Genomic DNA, 23097 nt, shown 5'->3' with positions numbered 1-23097 from the left:
ATCTGCCCATCATGGGGTCTTGCGGGCTGGATTTGGGCAGCAGTAGCACAGAAACAACCATTCTTTTCATACTGTATAGTGTTAACAGAACCGTCTGTGATGGCTCACTGCCAATATGTCTTTTCCCGTGTGGAGATCGGCTGTGGATCGTATTCAACATAAACTACATGTGCCGAGCCAGCAACTGCACACAGTTGGTATTGTAGTTTTGCAAAATTCATTGCCCGAGTCTTTAGTCTGTTGTAGTAGATAGACCGTGATGTGCCATTCGCTACTGTGCGATTCTTACACACGTGAGTTTGTAGGTGTTGGGTACGCAAGAGTTAAGTGCGTATGACGTTTTTAACTTGTCTTCTGGAATGTGCTCATAAGGTAAGCCAAGATACTTGCACAATTTAAAAATGTTATCTATGTAATTACTGCTCATTTAATATTGTTGTGTTTATATGATAAATATTGAAAGTTCAAAACCCAAACGTATTTTCGAAAATTATTTTCTCGAAAAGCCTTTGGCTTTTTAGCACATTGTATATTTTTGTTGGCTTCTATACAGTGCTTCCTGTTTAATGCCATAATATTTTGAGTTTTTTCACTTCCAAAGTTTAACTTACTAGAACAGTGTGCTCCATTCTATAATTTCACACCGGAGCATTGAACATGGCCCTACTATTGAGAGCAACCTTTCACTTTTATGCAAAATGCATAAAATGTTTGTGTTTCATGTTTTTCGGCCACTTAACAATGGTTACTTTGAGTCCTGATTTTTTAATTTAACAGCTGTTCTGCAACCCTGAAACTAATTGCATATGTGCTTTATAAGCATTTAAAAAAAATGTTTATTACGAGGCAATTGAGTCAAATCACGAATTGCTAAATAAACCAGTGCATTTTTCATCTTTATTTGTGTGCAGTCGAAACTTCAATCTCTTGACAGCTGCACAAAGGAAGATTTTGCACACAGTTTCGAATGCATATGCGGTATAATAATGAGCTCCTTATTTGAACCAGAGGGCGAGGGTACATTTTCTTTCACGGAACACACAATTTTTAGTATTTCTTATTACTCTCGATGTTGTGACAGAGTTACCCTCCTGAATCAGACTTTTGAGTGTTCGTGGTTGAGATAAATAGCCCCAGTGTGTAAGCTGGGTTTTTTGTTGTTGCTCATTGTGTGGCTCGTATCCCTTGGCTTCATCAGATACCATGTGATGGGGCACAAAAATCTGTTCCCCCCAACTGAGTTGGGACACTCTCTCCGGTTACAGCCAGGGCTGTGTTTCGCGTGCACTGATCTGTGTTTCAGATGGTGGACGCACCAATAATCAGTGCAGTGTGTTTCTCGCGAGTGGTTTGACCAAGCCATTCAATTAGACGGTGTACAATAATGTATTGGTCGCAGAGTTGATTTCATATTATTGTCTCTGGTTATAATATTTTGTGTGTTATGCTTAAATTAACAAGGTAAGTAATGTGTTCCGAATTAATTGAAAACAAAGTAGTTTTTCAAGCAATTTTTTTAAAAACACAAGTTAAATTAATACATTTTGTATAGGTTTTTATCGAAAACAACACATTTACATAATTGTGAGAATAGTTCTGGTTGCTGCTGTAATCTTCTTAAGCTTCTGAATATTTTAAATGTGTCTCGGTTGCAGCAGATGTCACTGACAGGCTCAGCTGTGCCTGATACTAATGGTTGATCTCTGTACGTCTATGTACATCTGGTTTAGGTTCTGTGACGTTCGAAACAAAGGAAGTTATCCAAATACCGGGACAAGAGCCAAGCAGACAGGAGCAAAGTATGTCCGCAGAGAGAAAAGCTTCTTTAAGAAAAAATAAAGTCGACTCTACCAGACCATCCATGTCCCGGAGTCTCTGAAAGGCTGAGCTGTGTGATTCTGCCCAGGTATGCAAAGCAAGTCGTCGACGCAGACGGTGTTTGTGTTGCATCACGTTTCTCGTTTCACAGCATGTCCGAACAAATTTCAGAACTTGGGAGACGCTCTTAGAGCAGCTGCCTTTCCCGGGAGGTGTGCCATGCTTCCTTACGCCAGATGAGAAAGAGAGAGAGAGCATGCCCGTTGCTTTGCAGGAGTCTTCCGCTGCAGCTCAGCGTCTCTGCTTGGTGAGCGAAGAACTTCGTTCTCGAATCGGAACTCCAGTTCAACCCGCGCCTGGCTAAAAGACGACATTACCCTGCAGGCGCTCTCGTCGCAACCGTTGAAACGAAGAGAAGTGTCTCCTCGTTGTGGCGAAGGCAAGATAATAGTCGACTGCAAACGTGGAGATGAATGGACTCAACAGCCCTGGGGGCCCCAAGAGCCGCCCAGGCCTGTCGGACATGGCCACGTACCAGCAGTGGCTTGCCAGCCGTCACGAAGCCACCCTCATCCCCATGAAGGAGGACCTCGCCATGTGGCTTACCGAGATTCTGGGTGAGTAATGCCCTTTATAGCAACCGCGCCTCCGATCAGCACACGGTTGACTACGTGCAGTTTCGAACGAAGTTCAACATGCATACGTATGTGTGTGCCTGTTGTCATCGGCATTAAAATTATAATGAGGCCTACTGGTGACATTGTCCTCGAGGGATATCAACAATGGATGTCATTAAGCCAAGTTGACCATGTATGGAAAAGTAGCTCTGATAAGATTTTGTTGATGGACTTTGATTACAGTATAGTCATTAAGTGTATTGTGGTCTATGGAAAGTAAGTGCCGATTTAAATGTGTACAGGCACTAGCACTTAATGCATAAACGTATCGATATTTAATCTCTGTGGAGTAATTGCAGAAATTATAAACAAGACCTACACTTGTGAAAACCTTAACCTTTTATGATTTCAAAACAATGCTTTCCATAGAATCATTATTTCTCTCTCTGATCACTCAAGATGGCTACAATCATCAAAATTAATGACATTTGCAAGTTTCCTTGATTGGTGGAATTACATTTTTAGAATATACTTTCACTTGAGGAAGAATAGTTACTTCTCAACCTTGAAGTGTGTGCCAAAGTATTGTGTATTCCTTTCCATTTACAGTTATTTTTAAGATGGTAATTTGACGTTTTAAAAGTTTTTGGCTGAGTCCAGGAGGTTATTGAAATTGTATTCGCAAGAGCCTCGAGTGATATGTTGAGTGTTGCACTTGAGTTGTGTCATTGTCAAATATGTAACGTAAGCCCTAACATCTGCATTAATTTATTTATATTTGAAATTCTTTTATGTGGAGGGATTTTAAACACTGCCTGAATTTATGATCTCTGCAAGCCATTTCTCACATTTACCAGCTGTAAGTAAAGATGTAAAGGGAGTACTGCATGTGCCTGTACATGTGTGTGTGTGCGTACATGTGCATGAATGTATGTGTGCTCGTCAGCGTATGTGAACAGGAATTCCCTTATGGGAGGCTTGTGGGGTTGCATGTGTAAGATTCAAAATTTTGAGAACCCCTTGTCTTCAGTCGGGTTTCACTGCCCAACATTTGAAGAGGCTCTTGCCGACTCGTTTTCCACTTGAACATAGTGTCTGTGTTTAAATAACATCTTGTAACTGTTCACCACAGCTTCAGTTCTAGGTATGCTGTTCAACATTAAGATATTAAAAGTCTATAAACTCAATATGACTGATACCTTCGATTTAAAGCTTTCGTGACTGCAGGGATTCATCTTCTTGGTTCTTTCGGTAAAGTCACGTAGAATGGAAATAATAAAATAATAAAAATAAACATAATAAAATAATTCTCACGACGTTCAGACTCTGTCTTCTCGACAGACCTGTTCTTCACCTGAGGACGGCTGCTCGCGTTGTGGCCAAAACGTCGTGAGAATTATTTTATTATGTTTTATTTTTATTATGTTATTATTTCCATTCTACGTGACTTTACCGAAAGAACCAAGAAGATGACTAATACCATCGGCAGTAAAAAAAAATTCTTGTTTGGAAGATAGTGCGATTGTGAATGTTATTTAAAATAGTTATTGCTGTTAATGCTATCATAATTGTCAGAATGAATTTACATTGTGCAGTTCACGGTTTAATTGCTTCTAATTTTTGAACAGTTATGCATAGGAAGCGGTATTCCCCATTGGGTTAGGAGCATGTGTTAAATGTTAGACTTGGCAAGGTGCCTGACAAGAGCTGTGGAGCGAAACAGACCACTGCAACACAGCATTTCAGCATGCTCAGCTCTGCGTGCCTCAATCACTTGGGTTGAATAAATGTGCACCTTATGTACAACACCGCTTTTTCCATCCCTGATGATTACTGCCATTTGAAATCCCTAGAAGTCGTACATTAATTGCACGTTAAATTTTCTTAATAACCAGCTTCGCTTCGACACATTTAGAAAAAGTTGATGTGACCGATTGTGCGGTTTATATCGAAACAACACACCCACCCTGAACTTTAGCTGAGTTGACACTTAAAAATTTGCGTTTATAAAAAATGGAAAAGTTTATCAAAAATGTTTCGTGTAATACTTATTTCGATCTTTCGTTTAAGCGTTAATCGTACCATAATTAGATAGTTATAGCAATGAACAGCTTTGGTATCGCATGGCCGTAGAGTCTCTTTCATTTATAGTTCTTTGCCAAAGGCACTTTTTACAATGGCAGCACAATGAATTTTTTAGCTGGACATACAAAAAAATATCTTTTCATCACCATGTCCCCAACTCACGGAAACGGGAGCCTCTGTGGGATTCCTTTGACCTTGGTGATAACGTATGCTGTTGCTGGTCCATGATAATGGCTAGGAGTTATATACATTCCGTTCGTTTGTCGTATTGTTAAATTCATTTTTAAATCCTTTATATTAAGTTCACTTGCTTGCTTGCGTTCTTACGACCGTGCAAATCTTTCGGTCGTTTTTTAACCCACTTCCCGTGATCCAATCGAGCTGACATTTTGCACACAGACTCGTTGTGCGTGACAATTTATTTTCGTGAAAACATTTTTCCAAAATGTTCCACTTTTTAGTAAAAAAAATTTTTCATATTTAATTAAAAATTTCAATGTGATAAAAATGAAACTCTTACTCAATAAAAACAGAAATGAATAATAAAATAAAACCGATGCCACGCATATAAAGGATTTATAGTGAAAAACTTTGTTTTCACGGGTTAATTTTTTTATCCTTTTTTTTTTACACAGGTACGGAAATCCGCGCAGAGACATTCATGGAGCAGATTGACAATGGCGTCCTTCTCTGCCGCCTTGGGAGCATCCTGCAGGCAAAGGCTAAGGAGAACAACTATGCAGACAATGTCACTAAGGTGGGTTAAGCAGTTTTAATTTACAACCCGGTTAGCACCCATACAAGTGCACAAAGAAACGTGGAAAGAAGCCGCTTGGAATTACTCTGACTGAAAAGTTGAATACGTGGATCAAGGAACAGACGCAATTCTGAGATGCATCATCTTGAAGACAAACTATTCATGGGCTTGAGCATTAGGCATCATTTGACGGGATTATTGGCCGAATGATTGAGACTGGCGATGGAATGGTAGCCAAAGGAGGTAACATGGGCGATGGACCAGACTTAATGGAAAGGTAGCCCCTTTGAGAGAACATGCCTTGGAGGACAACCAACAATGGAAATAAGAGTGGTGAGATCAGTTCATCTGCAAGAGCGAGATGAATTGTGATTTTGCAAACCATGTGGGATGGTGATGGCGTGGTGAGCCCTTTATCCAGCAGTGGCTAGCTCATGGTGAAGATGTTGAGATCCCATTGAGACTATAAGTCTCTTTCAAGGGAGAACTGTTACAAAATGAAACGTATAATCTTAGGGGGGGAAAAAACAGTCGAATACAATAAACAATTAAACAGTTCATGCTAGATTAAATCATAAAATTATACAAGACAGCATTTTGCCAGTTTACAGTTAAACATTTTTACAGAAGTATTTAATGCAGTTATTCGTTTTTTCTTTGTTGTTTTGGGTGGCACTGTTGGTGGTTCGGCTTATCTGTGCATTGTCCACTTACTATCAATGAAAGAATAGTGGAGAGATTGTTTAAAGGGTAAATTTGCACTACTTCTCGGTTATTCCTATTATTCACAAAAAAGTGCAGATATTCGCACAGATAATGGGTTCCATGGATTAATTTGGGGGCATGGGGTAACAGGAAGTGCATAGAATAGGAAGGTGAATAGAGTTGGGTTTCACATTGAGGTTTAGCAGATGGGCAATGATCAGAAGTGTTTGCGTTCAGATTTTCCACGCAATTAATGCAGTTGATTGTAGGAAGCTGCACAGCACTGGGTTTGCATCAATAAGTAGGTGAAGACAATGTATTTTGATCCAAATTATCCAGATTTTATTCAAATACTTTTCCAAAACTGAATTGCTTTGCTTTAACAACAATTCCTGGCCTATTTGTATTGTGATTAACACGTTGGTTTTTACAGCGACTTCCTGTAATTGGATGGAATATGCCAATTGTAACCTATTTTGACTTAACTAATTCACTGCATGCTCAAGCCATTTCCACAACATGTAAAGTACGTAATATACGTAAACATTCTTATCCTGTTTGCGTGTAGAATACTGTTTTTGGAAAGACATTTATTTCCATTGCATTTATTTTTTCCGAATAATTCGTATTTAAATAAACAGCACTTATCTGAACGAAACGTGAATTGGAAACCTGCTTTGTGTCTATTCACCTGCTGCCTGCATAGTTGGCTAAAGTACGGTGCAATAGAAGTTCAACATACATACATACAACAAAACATAACGTTTTAAAAATGACCATCGCCAGCTCTGCAGAAATCTGCTCACCCATATATACATTGGAAAATTAGAATTGCGTCACTTTCACTTTGTGAAGTATTTTTCCAACCACAAGCTTGCATAATAAGTTAGTTGGTTTACACATTCTATCTAGTTAATTTGGCAGCTATCCCACTGCCTTAATCTATCTAAATCGGCCTTGTGAATGCATAACACCAACATTTTGCACGAGTAAGCCAGCAGTATGCACCGTTCGTCCCCTAGCACACGCTGATGACTTGCAGTGATGTGCTCACGTGTGCCAAAAAAAGCCAGTTTCCTCTTCCTCTGCGAGGCTGAGCTGTTTTCGAGTATTTTGTGTTTTCAGCTGTGAACTGCACACGCGGAGGGTGCGTCGTGCATGTCTTTAAAGTGTCATGTCGAACACGGAGTTTAGAATAAGATTCTAAAACCTAATTTACAAAAATGTAATCTTAGACTGTGCCCCTCTGAGCTTGCAATGTATTTTGGACATTTGTGTGTTTATTTAATAATTTCCCCACTTTCACGACCACCACCACCCCCTATGCCTTGTTTCCATTTTTCCGCCCAACAGCGCTTTCCACGGCGGAAGATCCCCTGCAGAGCCAACGCCCCAGCTGGGACCTTCTTTGCACGGGACAACACGGCCAATTTTCTCGCTTGGTGCCGAGAGGCTGGCATCGATGAATCCTGCATGTTCGAGTCCGAAGGGCTTGGTATGGCATTAAGCAGAACCTTTTCCATTTCACCTTCTGCACTCAAGGCACAATGACCCCCATTCTCTTAGGTCCCAGTGGGAGTTGGAGGTGCCTGCCGTGGTGTAGCGGTTAGCATAACAGACTTGTGTTCCAAATGTCGCCGGTTCCATCTCACGGCACCGCAGTTGAAACAATGGCGCACGTTTTTTAAATCTCCCCCCCCCGCCCTCGTCTTTTTCACTCACCTTGTTACCTTTTTCCAATGTTGTGCCATCAGCATTATCAGCATCATAGTATAAGATAAAGTATCTATTCGCAAACTTACACAGAGCAGTGCATAGCTTTGCCTGTTAGAGAGCAGTCCGTGAAAGGAGATATCGCAGTACTACTTTTGTGATCCCTGCAAAGGGCTGCAATTTGCAATACTCCCTGCTAAAGAGAAATGTTCCTTGCATAGCAGTCATCCCGATACATTTACCCCTCAATGCTGGAATTCAGCCAAATGACCTACCAAACTCATTTAATATGATGGGTTTTTTTATGCAGTCATTGGTGATCAGGCTGAAACCATAATAAACTCACCACACGTGAGAAACGGTTTAATCACAGGTGGATGAAACCCAGATATTTGCCTACGGTCTCAGGTGCTGGCTCAGTGCTCTGACCTTTGAGCCACCTTGCCGCTTCATCAAGAGCCTTTTAATTTATGGTGAGTTTAATCGAATGGAAATATGAGCAGTGCTTTTTGAACATTTATGAGTAGTTTTAATTGAATTGTGTATTGCAGAATCAGAATTGTGTGTTCCAGAGTCAGCCCTTTTTGATACATATATCTGCATGGAAGGCATTGCGCATTATGCCGCTTGCGACAGTTTAGCTAAGGTTCTTCATCTGTGCTAGAAGTCTGCAAAATCCGGCTTGCAAGAATTAGGGTAATAAAAAATGTTTTTGAAGTCAACAGAAATTTCTGGCAATCCTGCTTGGCCAAGTTATCAGGAAGCCAGCGCAGCAACAACTTTTTTTATTGGAAGCAGCCGTAGCAATGTGACAGGTTTGTGGCATGAGTGGAGAGGGCTGAGTTACAGTTACCAGCGCCCCTGAAAAACACTCATATTGCTTAGTCATTGTCTCACAGCGATTGCAGTGTCATACAGAGTTGACCTTGCGACGATGTTGGTGCGCATTAATATCTTTATTGACACCCTTGGTAAACTGTCACATGTCTGTGATGATTTGCGCTGTGTTGAGGAGGAAATGGCATGCCTGCAGTTCACAGGTCTATGCAGGTCTTTATTTTGATGAGTTGTTGGTCAATGTGTGACGATGGCCACGTTTTTAATTGCCTATCTATAAAATGGCTGTTGACGTTTTTTTAATCGGTAAGTTTGCTGTGTGCACGCTTGTCAGTGGTTGAGACATTTATTTTCAGTTAATTAAACCCCCTGTGAGATAGGCCCACATTAATTATCTTCATTTTTAGTGGAGTAGTTTCGTCTGTCCTCTGGTTGTTATTTTTTATTATTATTTTGGATGGAAAACAGAAATCGTCCTCTTGCTTCTTTTTTAAATCCTTTATATTAAGTTCGCTTGCTTGCTTGCTTGCGTGCTTGCTTACGACCGTGCAAATCTTTCGGTCGTTTTTTAACCCACTTCCCGTGATCCAATCGAGCTGACATTTTCCACGCAGACTCGTTGTGTGAGACAATTAATGTTCGTGAAAAAAAATTCCCAAAATTTTACACTTTTTAGGCAAAAAAAATTTATTTTACATATATTCAAATAGAACTCATTCACAGTATAAGAGCCCAGAGCGTAACCCCTCCACAGGCCGTGGCGGAGTAGCGCAGTTGGTAGCGCCCTCGCTTCCCATGCCAAAGGTCGCGGGATCGATCCCCGCGTCCTCCACAGGCGAATATATTTTTAAATCCTTTATATTAAGTTCGCTTGCTTGCTTAGGACCGTGCAAATCTTTCGCTCGTTTTTTAACCCACTTCCCGTGATCCAATCGAGCTGACATTTTCCACACAGACTCGTTGTGTGTGACAATTAATTTTCTTGAAAATTTTTTTCCAAAATTTTACACTGTTTAGGGAAAACAAATTAAATATTTAATTACCAATTGCTTAATACTGGCAGACAATCATCTGACCCATAGGTGGCAGCCATCTCAAGCCAGAGGACGAGAAGACTCTAGCCGCCACGCATATAAAGGATTTATAGTGATAAACTTTGTTTTTACGGGTTTACTTGTTGCCATATTAAGTTCTGTCCATGCGATCATGTGTGCCAACACAAAGGACACCACTTGTGGGTCGTGAAAGCAGCTTTGATTTAAGAATGTGAACTCGTGCTGCTAGTGTAAAGCAGTGATATAAATAGTCCATATAACTGTCCATTCAGCCGTGGGCAGTATTTGTATACGTTTTTGCATGTTTTTCCGAGTTATAAGGATACATTTTATATTGCAGTATTGTGCAATGAAAGGCCCCGTTATGTTTTGAGAACAGGTTCACACTAAGCCACGCCCTTTTGGTAACTCTATCATCTGTGTCATCGAGTGCCATCATTCACAGTAGGATTAGTGTTTCGAACTTTGTGATATTTGGTTAGACCTGGACTGGAAAAACACGGTGCCCTGCCCCACTCGTCTGGAGCACGTGATAATATTGGTGCAATGCAGCAGATCTTTTACACAAGTGTTTCCAAATCGACGAGGACCATGGGGTGTATAGTTTGTAATGTCCTTGCTTCTGCACAGGAAAACAACATTTCACATTGAAAAGTAAATGATAATAAATATTTCAAATTTTTTTTGTTATGATTTCTAAAGTATATTTTGTGGTAATTTATTTTGTTAGAAATGATAATAAAAATAACATTAGCCTGGGTCCTTCATACAATCTAGTCCTCATACTCTACACCTACCAGTCATTGCCATTTAAATGCACATTGAGTGTACTTCCATGTTCCCACGTCTAAGTTCGCCATCACCAACCCGCATCAGCCTGTGTGGTGAAGTATGCTCAATTAATCCCTATAACGTGCACGGTGTGGAGGAGCCCTCATCCAGAAGTTGATTAGCAAAAGGGCTTTACTTGTGCATTACACAAGATCAGTTGTTTAAAATAGATATATGGTAGGCATGTAACAGTTCATCGAATACAGTTAATTCTTACGCTCACAATGCACACACAGGATTGCGAGTGTAAAAAAAATTTGTTTTCATTTTACACAAGTTGTATGTGTAATTGGTTTCCATAAACCCCTTCAATCACTTCAGGCATTAAATTAACAGTGGTAAAAATAAATAAATCTTTCATCGAATCACAACTCCGAATCGTGACAGTTCGTCGAATTGCAATGGGGACGCATCATTGCAAGGCTAAACTCTGGACCGTGTCTTTGGATTAAAATATTCTTGCCAAGTGTGCAAGGTAGAGGGATCGCAAGGCATGGTACTGAAATCTCATGACAGATGTAGCACTCAACAAGGCAATGCCTATGGATTTGTTACCACACACGCTTCATGTGGCCATGCACCTGTTTGAAATTGGCTTCGAAATGCACCGTCTTTTATCGGCACGTCTTGGCATTGAACTCTACCCTCTAGGTCCAATGGCCTGCTAATGAGTACACGCGTGCGTGTTATGGTCAGTGATGACGTCACTCTTTCCTCAGCCTTCCAACAGCTCTGAAATTTAACCTGCCTTGGCATGCGAACAACAGGTGCTTTATTCTATGTTAAATAATAACTTTAATCTTTGCGGGGAATTAAATGTATGACAGATCTGTTCGGGTCCCGTACATTCCGTACTCGACTCCAGCCAGTTGTCTGAAGGTCATAGTAAGAATCCACGGAGGTGTGGATAGATATGTTGCAAGCTACTTGTTTTGTTTGATGGGTCACCAACAGACGAGGGCATTCAAAGACGTGTTTTACTGGTAGGAACCTCCTGGTTACACCGGCCCACAAGGGATTATTGTGTCCGTCGTGCAGGGAGGGGCTGGGTGGGGAGGGAGGGGCTGGGTGGGGAGGGGCAGGGTGGGGCTGGGTGGGAGGGGTGGGGCTGGGTGGGGAGAGGCTGGTCACCCCGTGGTGCCCTTATGAAACTCAACGTTTAACCTTTACACGCCGGCTTGTGCCCGCCCTCACAGTCGGGCATATTTGCGGAATACACCACGCCGCCGTTGACCCTGGCCATTGACCGAGCAACCCAACGCTCCCTCCGCAGGAATGTGTTAGCTGATGCAATTCGCTCCAATCATCACAGTACAAGTCCTGCTGTCTGGGACTGCCTTCCGTGTGTATGAATGGTGATGTTAAAGTTACGTGGAATAGAGTAGCCTTTTTAGAATATTTCTTTTCAAAATATTTTTTTTACGATTCAATGAGGCCTTTAAATGAACCTTTAAATGAACTCAACTGTAAAAAAACTACTTTTTTTAACTGCAGAGTGTAGATTGTCTATATTTATTTGTTGTAGCTTATCTGATACAGTGCAGTTTACAACAAAAGTGTCTAAGTTTCGCATATCTTCGTGGAAAAGGACCCTACATGGAGCAGATAGCCTATTGTTTAGACCCCCCCCCCCCCAATTCCCAATGCATTATTCCATTCGAGGTTGAATTTCCAGAAAATCTAAAGTTTGCAGTGTTTCCTGCGGGCTGTTTTGTGCCATCTAATAGTGCAGATTTGCACTCATGATGATAACACCATTGCAAATCGACAAAAGTAGCAATGTGCAGCTGAGACTATAGTATTGTGCCGTAGTAGGTATTAATATAAATATTTTTATGTAGCTATTGAAGCTCGTGTGACATTCCCCCCATGGTGTACCACATCTTTAACTTCGTAAGAGGTGCAATATTTCTCATCTAAGCTGGTATGTGGTATATTTGTTTCTGCCAGGCGGATGACCTAAATACATCAGCTTCTAAAGAGTTTAGTCTCTTGCTCCTGTATGTAAAAGTTCATCAAACAAAAAGCAGGTTTTATAAGTGTCCACTAAAATTATTACGTTTAAGAATATACCTCCAAGTTGAATTCCTGCAGCTAATGCTGTTTAATTTCTTTAGATGGCTTTGTGGCTCGGAGATTTAACAGGGATCTCAGATATAGTGGGTTTCTTAGCCTGGCCAATGATTGCACGTCCAACTATAATTTGTAGTAAATTTGGATTTTCACTTAATGTGGCAAAATTTCAGCGATGAAATTTAAACCTATCGGGTTGACCGCCCTGTGACACTCTCACGGCAGAGTATATGGTAAAGTATGTGACACCTTTCCTTTAGGATTAAAATACCACGTGACAATGTGTTTCTCATGTCATGATTCAAAGGCAATAGCTAAATTAGAATACATTGGGGGGGAATTATTTTAAAGTTATGAAGTAATTTAACATAAAACTAAATTGCGTGGCAAATGTGGTTAATACAGACACACTGACCATTCAGATCACTTTAGTCTGTATGTATGTTGAACTTCTCTCGCACCGTATATAGCGAGCCGAGGTAATCTGAGGTGCTCCCGAGGTTCACAAGCTCTTAAGCATTGGTCACTCCTGAGGGCATTCATTGCATGTGCTCAGTTGTACTCCCAACCAAGCACATTCGCTGAAGTTTCTTTTCCGTAGGTCTCCAAAATAACTACAGATGATTCCATGAAATGTATTCTTCTTGCTTACATCATTATGTCAATAAACTGTGACTGGCATCTGCCACCCAGATGCAGCCACCGTGAGTTATTCCATTGTCTTGAATATTGTATAAAAGACCATGGCACGTGCATCTTAATTCAGTTGATTGATTTTTGGGGAAGGATGGACACCAACCACCTGGTTACACATACTGGAGTTATCTTCCCTCTAGTATCCGTCAGTCATTTCCTATCATTCTACCTGCTTAGAGGTGCATTTTTTGCTTGAGTCATCGTCTAAAATGATCACATTGTGTTCCCCTTCTGCAGTGCTACACAAGCAACCTCGCGAGGTTTGCCTTTGTCTTCTCGAGTTGGGACGCATCGCCGCCAGGTACGGAGTACAAACCCTTGCACTCACCGCGTGAGCTTCCACAAGGAATGAATACTCACCTATGGAATGCACTGCAGATGAAAAAGGAAGCAGTTCTGTCTCTCCACAAACAAACACCGTAGTGGAATGCCGTGATAATGCGTAGGGAATTCTGTCCAGACTCGAGACCTTTTATTTTTCCTTTGCCTTTCACTGTCTCTCTTGCTCACAAAAAAGTAAATTCGCATCTTTCTCGAAGGAAACCCATGCCCCAAGTGTTTTGTACAGGCTCTTGACAAGTGGTCACATTTAGACGCTGCATTGTTGCTAATTTTATTGTATTTTTAAAGGTGTAGCCAGATTTTCAGTGGCAATGCTAAATAACAGTACTTGGCAGATTAGCTTGGTAAACAGGGGCATACAGTAGATGTGTGCCTATCCTTTGCCAAGCAAAAGGTCTGATATTGTAACACGGGAGCATTATTTAATGAGCCAACGTGTGTGTTTGCATGATTAATAACAGCAAAACCGGGAGAAATAGAGCTGATTGTTAAGGGATCATGGCATCTTGCACAGCTTATCCTCGTGTTTACATGTGGAACTTTAGGCCCTCTTCCATTAGTGCCCCTTTGACAAGCTTGGCACTTCCTTGCCAGGGGATTACTGACACGTTTAATGAGTGTACAGCCGATGTCGATAGTAGCTGTACCATTACGCTGGGTGTTTCATGCATAAATTACCTTTTTTTCTCCATCTAACTTGTCCTTTTTTTTTATTGGCTTACAGTATTCATGGCCAGTGTACGTGAGGTTTCAAATCAATAATTGTACAAGCCTACTTTAAGTTTTCTCCAATTTTGAGCCGCAGTTGTGGCTTGCAGCTTGGGGTTTGCACCTTTTTATATTCCAATTGACATTTGACTTTGTCAATCTAGGTGGGCGATATTGCATTTACCAGAGCACAGCCCATGTTCAGAATAATTTAAGTCCCCTGTCGTACTGAGTGGCGGTGAGGCTGAGAGGCAACCGAAGACAAAATCTACACTGAACAATGAATGCTGCTGATATGCAGGGAAAGTAGCATCAACATTTGAAAATGAAATTTTCTTGAGGGATGTTTGGGTTTCTAATTTTTGTAGACAAACTGCCAGTGTTAAGAGCAAATCTTTTATTTTGTCTCGGCCACTGGGAATAACTCTGCTTTCTACCACAGAGAATATGATTTTGAGGCGGCAGCCTGCAGTTAAAGTTTGACCTTTTTAGTGATTCATCTTGCAGTCTTTAGGGATGGGCATGTTCTGGCACCGGAAGGTCTCTGATCAGCATTCCATATATGTTTTTTATGCTTGCTATCTAGAGCTTGATTATAATACAGCGCTTTGTCAATCCACTGCTTCATGAATGCTTCTCCACACCATGTCAGTCACGGCGTTGTATTTTTACCATACTTCATGCTCGTTAGCACATGTTGGTGAAGGGTGTCCCAGATCTTTCTCGCCACTGGTGTTGCTGTGACCAAAAATCAAATGCTACTCATTTATTGAACTTAACTAAGATTACTGATTGCAGTGACATTGGGTTAAGATTTAGTTTTTGCATTAAGGGACTCCTGTAATAGGGCAATCATTGATCCAAGTGATATTTACAACAAGAGGACATCAATTAATATCCCACTGCTAATTCTTTATGCCATTTATCAGAGGTGGAACAACACATTGATTAAACAATAATATCGATGCCCATGGTAGCGATCCATTAATTCTATTGCATATGTAAGAAATTATGTTTTTTTATTTGAATGTTGTATGTAATGGGTTCACGTTACTAGTGACGACTACATTCACGACAAAGTAAAAAAAATCATTCCTGCGAAGAATTGTGGCCCTGAGTTGTAACAATTTGTTGACTTTCTTAGGGGATGTAATTATTACGTCTGCACTATTTGATTAAGATGATCTTAAAATCTTAATTACATTTTTTGCAGCATTTAAGTATTTTTTTATTCCATTGGTAATATTACATTGAAATAAAAATGTCGAAAACTATGATTTAAAAGTACCTTGCAACGTTAATTTTGATGACAGTGGTTATTAGGCTGGGTGAGTGTACTGGCAGTCTATAATGTAGACTGTAGCCTGGTTCTTAACCTCGGTGAGTGTGCTGGCAGTCTTTCATGTAGACTGTAGCCTGATTTTTAAGCTGGTGAGCATATTGGCAGTCTGTAATGTAAACTGTGATAACCATTGCTGCAGTCTACATTATAGACTACCAGTACACTCACCAAACTTAATAACCAAGCTACAGTCTACATTATAGATTACCAGTACACTCACTCCGATTAAGAACCAGGCTACAGTCTACATTAGTGTTTTTTTTCCGTTTTTTTATTCACTTTATTACGTACGTGACTTTACCGAAATAACCAAAGAATAGGAACATGTGTGGTTATTTTTCATTTTAGGTGGCCGTTCTGAGGTTTATATTGGTAGATCACTTCATGAAGGGACCGCTACACCTACACTCGACAAGCCAGCATGAATAATTCCACGTGTTGTCTCGGCGCTGAGAAATATTGGACAAAAAAGTTCAAGACCGATCATTTCCACTGCCCACCCAGAGGAGGGAAAGCCAATGAATGATAAAAAGAAAAAAAAGCATGAATCACTTGTACATCATACATGTGCGTTTTCTTCTCGGAGTCTGACCTGTCAAAAGCCCTTTCATGCAAGGGCTTGTAAAATTCACTTTAAATACGGGAAAAAAACACGTAACATCCACCATAGTTGACATGCCGCCACTGCTTTGCTCTGAACTCTATTTGTATTCCTTTCGTGCTCACGGTCCGGAGGCCGTGCTTGCATGTGTATGTGTGCGTCGGGCGTGGTGTTGGCCACCCACCCCCTCCTATGCCGTGCCGGCCTTCAATAGGTGCTCGCGAACAGCACCTGAGGGGGATCTTTGTACGCATGCGCGCGATGTGGCCACTGTGTCCACTGTGACCTGCGCAGGTTCGGCATCGAGCCTCCGGGGCTCATCAAGCTGGAGAAGGAGATCGAGCAGGAGGAGGCCCGGGCGAACGCCCGCTCGTCATCCGGCTCGTCGGCCTCCTCTGCGTCGCCAGCGTCGCCGTGCACCTCGTGCCCGCCATCGCCCTCTTCCTCCTCTTCCGCAACGTTGGCGGTGGCAGCCTCTTCCAGCACGCCCACCACACCGCGGGCTCCCAAGGAGAAGAAGCAAGTGCGGGACAAGGTCCTGGAATCGGCCGTAAGTTGATTGGAGATGGCATTGGCAGCTAATGCTCCTGTATGTATATGTTTGTTGAACTTCTTTCACACTGGATGTAACCAACCGTGCTTATCGGAGGTGCGGAGAAGGAGAACACATTCCTGGAGGCACGTGGAGACTATTTTGACAATGCAGGGCACGAGGGGTCATGAGTAGAACCCCACGATGGGTGTTAAATATTCGGACATGTAACGATGCATTGCTTTATTGATTACAAATAATTCAATGATCCCGATATATGCACTGAATAGTGTACTTTCAATTTACAATTGTTGCAACATATATCTAAATTATGTATTAATGTCACATGTACGCTAACGGAGTGAACGCAACTATTTCAATGAGATATGACGTATAACAAACAATGCAAAGAAGGTAATGAAAAAGGTCAAAAACTCTATTCTAGAATCAAATTTTGACCCCTAAATAGTAAGATTTTATCAAATCACTTTGTTCGGCGTGAATCGTTGCATGCCTCGAGGTGATATCTGCTTGCAATGCAGTGCTTTGGAGCCAAGTCGATTTCAATGTACTGGGCTGCAAGATGACCAGGAGATATCTGTGCCGCAAGTTGGTTCATAATGTACAGACTTTTTTTTATATTATCTTCTCGTGTACGTGGGCTTTCTCTCGGCGCTCCGCTCTCTTCCTACACAATGCACACTAAAAGAGAAATTACAACATTCTTGAGATGGAATGACGCTTTGCTGGATACATTTATGCCTTTATTATATGGTATGCACTTCCCGACCTGTCCAAATGTGAGGGCAATAGCAGGACCCCTTTCTCCTCATGGTCCCAAGGGCCATGAGGAGAAAGGGGTCCTACAGTGCCGAAGATGATGGGCCATTTATATTCCTTATTATACATCTACATTGTCATACGAATGCATTTGTTTCATGTTGAAATTATATAATATTTGATCTATTATCCAATGGACCTTTGGGATCAATCTATGCCAGTAGTGTAAAAACAAGTTTAATCCTGGATCAGTTTCAACTTCACTAAGTCTTATCAGCAGGATGTGACCTATTTAACAATGCTACTAGGTAACCAGATGTTATTGACAAAATCCAGCCATAGACACTCTGGGGCCAAAATTTTGCTGTGATACCACGGGTCCCTGAACACATCTTTGCAGTTATTTAAAATATTATACTTATTAATCCATTATTAGATATCTAACGCTGGACTTTTTTTTGTCAACCCTTTAAACTGGTCTGGCCTGATTTGCGAACTGGGCAAGTGGCCTTTACCTGGGTTCCCACAGAATTCTTACCAGGCCAAGCGAGCTCTCAGCATGGTCCATTGCAAATTGGCCAGCAGGGCCACCCAAATAAACAGTGGTGATATCACAGGGTCAGCATGGAAGTGACATGCACGCATTCAATGGCGTCTCTCATTTAGATCAGCGTAAAGGACATGGTTTTGTTTTTTTAACGGACGTGATTACAAAAGCACATGTCAATGATTAGAATAAAAAAAATAAAGTGTCCTGTAGGGCCGTACCAAGAATGACCCTGCACGGAATGGGTTTGGCTTCTATTGACTGTGGAAACGCAGCATAAAGATTTGTTTACAAAACAGTGCATTATGGTTACATTTAATAACCATTATTACATTGTTTGGTGAAGCAGTTGCACAGTGGTTATCACACTGCGCTTATGAGCGTGGTGCATGCCGGTGATCCATCACTGGAGGGCAAGGGTTGGTGGATCACACAAATGTTGTGCGACTCCCTTCCCCGTAGGCATCGAGGTGCCATACCCTGGCTCACGAGGAGAAGGGCAGTACTGCTAGTGGACTTATCACCATCTGTTTCCATCTTTATGGGGATAGAGCATTGCCCTTCTTACCCGCGTGGATTTTCTCCTGGTTCTCCGGTTTCTTCTCGCTGGTAAACACACTCATTTATTGGCAGAAAACATTAAAATAAAAAAAAACAATGCAGAAACCCTCTTGGAAAAGTCATACGACTCAATGTGGCTTTGCTGGATAAATAAGTAAACTAATTTATGCAAATGTTTTACTGGTCACAGATAACTTGAGCGGCGAGAGATGTCTGAACCGGTTAGCTGACTCACTAGTGCGGTTACGTACGATCAAAAATAACTCCCTATGACTTTGCAGCTTTCATCCAGCAGAGGATTACAAAGGGCTCTCAGTTTATGTTTTTAATATAAAGTTACTACAGTTTGGCCTTGCTGTTTTTGCGTGAGAAGTTGAGGAGATAATTGGATTTAGGAAGTACAGGTAGTCCTCTACTTACGATGAAGATGCGTTACGACGACCCCATCGTAAGTCGAAAATATCGTAAGTCGAAGATGGCCTAGCCTACCCAGGAGTCTTAAAGAATGGTGATAATTTAGCAAAACAGAGCAATTTACAGTACCGTACTGTATAAACGATATACTGTATTTATTAATTACAATACTGTATTGCACAGTAAAATGTAAAGTATAAAAAACAAGGTCAATTCTTAGCCTACCTATATGAACTGCAATTTAATAGAAAGTTTTCTCAGGAAACAAGCTTATCTGCTATAAAAACTTTTAACATGCATTGAACGTATCGTATCGTGGTAACTTTAAAATGAAATCGCTAAAGCTACATGATTCTGTCCGTCGTCTGCATACTTGAACGATGTTAGGTTGTTGATGGCAATTTTGTCGTATCGCTATCGCCATCGTAAGATCGAATTATCGTAAGTCGGACCATCGTAACTCGAGGACTACCTGTAATAAATAAAATCTCAAGCATCTTGGTGTTCATTGCTTGCTACGCTGCTGATTTGTTTAAAATAAATACATGGTCAACTCTTTCAATTAAAAAAAGTGATATAAATGACTCTAGTTAGGATACACACATAGTATTGGCTTTTTAATTAGCCCAGTGAGGGGAAAATAAATAACTGCATTAACATTTTCGCTCTTCCCCGGGCTTTGTGGCAGATTTGATTGAAGTTATTCCAACACAGCGCTTTGATCCGAGTGTTGTATGGGTCTTTTGTTCATCTGATACTGCCTGATCTTTCAGAAGATGTTTTGTTGTTGTTGTTCAAAGATTGCATTTTATTAATTTGGTTCATACATTAGAAAATATATATATGTTTTTACAAAAACTGCTTATATTGTTTTTTTTTAGATTGTATATTTACCGGGACTAAAAAACATCGCATTTGTTTGTACATGTACGCTATCCTTAACACTTTTCCCCAGCATGGAAAAGCAGGCATGTGAATTTTAATATTGATTTTTCTTTTTCAGACTCCAGTTTCAAGATTCAAATCTCTCTTCTCTTCCGTAATACACAGGAATGCTGTTTGCAACATGAGAAGTTGCGTTTGGAATGTTGCCCACAACTCTCCTCTTTCGTTGTAACGGAGCAGATCAAGCGGATATCAGAGAAGCTTCCGTGTCAGTGCCAGGCAAGCTTCCAGGTGGAATATTACTCCGATGGAAGATACCGGTTCGGGGACAAGATCGTCTTCGTCAGGGTAGGAACATGATATTTTATCTTAATTCTTTATGCTGTCGTACCCATTAAGCCTGACATGATTATTTTTTTAAAAAATTCCACCATTCCCAGGACAGCTTCGGGAGGCATTCATCCAGAAGTCGATTGTAAAGTCATACATTCTTATATAATTTAGGCCAAATTGAAAATATGTCCGTCTGAATCGGCACCACTGAGATTCTTGCAAAGTTTGATCCGTACAGCTGCCCTTAATTAAACCAGATTTTTAGTTTACTGAGCTGGCTTTATCAGACTTATCACAAATGAAATTTCGTTTTGAAATATGTTTGGTTGACAAAAAAACAACGAATATTGTATTTTATTTCATAAATAAGCATGGACTATTTTTAGCAGCTAAAACCAATAATATAATGCATGCAACATTGACATTAAAACCTCAAAAATATCTACATAATAATACGACACAAGTTATATTTGGAAAGCAATCCTGATATGTTTTATTTGTTTAAAATCATTTTTAAAAAATTGCCTGAGGTTAATAAAGAGCAATAATAATTATTTGAAAGCTGAAAATAACCATAGGCATTGAGTAATAGGGCTCTATAGGGGGACACACAACTGGCCAGTCATTCAGTGCTGTCATCCTCTGGGATGGTTTGCCAGTTAATTTCACCTTTCTATATTTGGGGAGTTACCAGAATGGTTTTGCCTTTCTCGTAATTTGGCCGCGGTGGCACAACTGAACTATAATTAGTGATGGAAAACAATATTCGTATTTACACTGCTGCACTTGCATATTCCGGAGCCATAATATTTGAGTTAGGATCAAAATTGTAATAACCAACGGATGTCTAGCTGCATCGTCATATGAAACAGTGTGCCGTCTGGTTTGACCTGTAAACATTTGTGAGGTGGGCGTTTTGGCACATTGCGTTGAGACTCTCTGCGGCAGCCCAGTAAAATAAACCGTGTAGCCGATGGGTTGCAACTCAAAAGCATAGCTGCATGCATTTGTATTGAAGAGAGCTGGATTTTAACAGGTGGTGCGGCTCGTGTGCCTATGATCAAATCACCTGGAATGTACCCGAACATGTCAGATTTTACAAGCCAAGCAGGAATTTTGAGCCTTTAAAGTGCGTGGATCGATGACCACCTCACACACATTATTAAAGGCTGCGGTGCTGCATAGCAGACAGCAGAGGGTAGTGCTGCAAAATACATTGTACTATACGTCTGTGTTTCCACATCTATTCTGCCCATCGTCCTCAACCAACGTTGATGAGCGTGGTAAAATAAATGACGCACATGGCCTGCACGGTGTCCAGAGGCCCTCATCCAGCAGTGGATGAATGAAAGTCTTGTACGATATACTTGAGGTTAGCATGACTCTGTGTGCAAATCACAACCCAATGTGGTTATACAGCAACAGTGTATATTTTTTTGGTCCAAAAATGTGAAAAATAATACCTCTTTGCCAATTCTCCAAAATCATTGGCTTGTATAACAGCAGCATGGCAAGTTAGAATATGAGGTGAATAGCCCAATTCGGTAAGCAAAAAATGCTCTTCAAAGATTTTCAGTTTGGTTGTTGGATTCATAATTAAAATAATTCCTTTCCCTGCCCGTTGTATGCGTCACCGGGTGGCTTTTTAAAGGTCACATTCGCACACCAAAATCCTTGGAGACCATCTTTCAGGTTGGGGAAGAAGTGGAAGCGCGGTGTTATGAATCACTCTCCTACAATAAGACCAACAGCGGGGTAGAGTGATGGGTAAAAAGGCCGTGTTCATTATTTTTCCAGATTGTAACCTTTACATATTATCTGCATAAAATACGGCCACTGCCGATGAAGTAAATAAACTGAACTGATGAATACTTGAACGCAACTATATTTATATACGTACGGTTACATGGTATGCATGTACACGCTTGTGCGTGTGTTTTTTTTTTAAGTTGGTAGGCAAGGTTGAACGTGAGCAAACTGAAGAGAAGAAGGCAGTCAGGGGTCCACAAATTAACGTTGCAGAAGACGAGGTTTAATAAATTACCGTTCATGCATGCAGGTCAGCGGAAAGCAAAGTCTGCATGTGCGCTCAATCACAGCCTAATGGTTGCCCTTGAGCACAGGTGTAAGTTAACCAAATGCATTTTGAACATTCCCTAAAAAGCCCCAGACATTAAACAACGAATCCCAAGCCGTGTGCTCAATTTATGCTGCCGGGGTTGCATTGCGGAATTTAGCGAAATGGTCCGCTGTTCTTTGCAGGTTGCACACGGAAGATGGTGAAGCGACGGTATAATACAGCAGCAAAAGCTTGATCAGAAATCTGGCGTAGCAATTGCCAGCGCTTGTGTTTATATGGTGAGGTTATTGTGCGTCACATTAATCGCAGGCATTGTAATTTTTTTTACGATGAACAGAAATCCGTGACCTGCCTGTTCATTAATATGAATCACCGTTTGATATTTTGTGGGCATGCGTAAGCCGTTGTTATTGGGCGCTGTAAAAAAAAAGGATAGCATTTTTCTGTTTCGGTCCCCCGCCTGTCACTGGCTCGAACGCAACAGACACTTGCAGGCCAGAGTGCCCGAGGGGAAGGGGAGCCGCAATAAAAAATTCATCACAGGGCGAGGTGGTAATCCACATGGGATTTTGCTTTCAGCGGAAGTGCGGGCGGGTGCTGCAGGGACGCGTGGGATGGGGGGGGGAGCGCACGTCGGGCTGGGCTGCAGGGACCAGGGGCGGTGCGCACGGACTGTTGACGCACTTGCCTGCGTATTGGTGGGAGTAGTTCTTGCTCACGGAGTTGCCAACGATGACTGGAGGCCTCTGGGGGGGAGCCCCCCCCCCCCTGTCCTGTTTAGTCTG

The 23097-nt window shown here is 41.3% G+C and overlaps 1 protein-coding gene across 5 annotated transcripts in view; it reads left to right on the top strand.

Annotated features, from left to right (window-relative positions):
- GAS2 (growth arrest specific 2) overlaps positions 1-23097 on the top strand; it is a 35396-nt gene that overhangs the window by 7846 nt on the left and 4453 nt on the right. For 3 of the 5 annotated variants that reach the window (XM_078601542.1, XM_078601540.1, XM_078601541.1), the window contains 7 exons: positions 1731-1906; positions 2093-2435; positions 5156-5277; positions 7336-7477; positions 13425-13488; positions 16475-16730; positions 20140-20247. In XM_078601542.1, coding sequence (XP_078457668.1) covers positions 2288-2435; positions 5156-5277; positions 7336-7477; positions 13425-13488; positions 16475-16730; positions 20140-20247 — 840 coding nt within the window. In that variant the 5' untranslated portion in view covers positions 1731-1906; positions 2093-2287. The other 2 variants (XM_078601543.1, XM_078601544.1) reach the window with 2 other exon arrangements.

This window comes from Lampetra planeri, chromosome 16, assembly GCF_965212315.1.
Source record: "Lampetra planeri chromosome 16, kcLamPlan1.2.h2, whole genome shotgun sequence".
NCBI lineage: Eukaryota > Metazoa > Chordata > Hyperoartia > Petromyzontiformes > Petromyzontidae > Lampetra > Lampetra planeri.
Note: the sequence above shows the minus strand (reverse complement) of the source record. Positions and strands in the feature narration are given on the sequence as shown.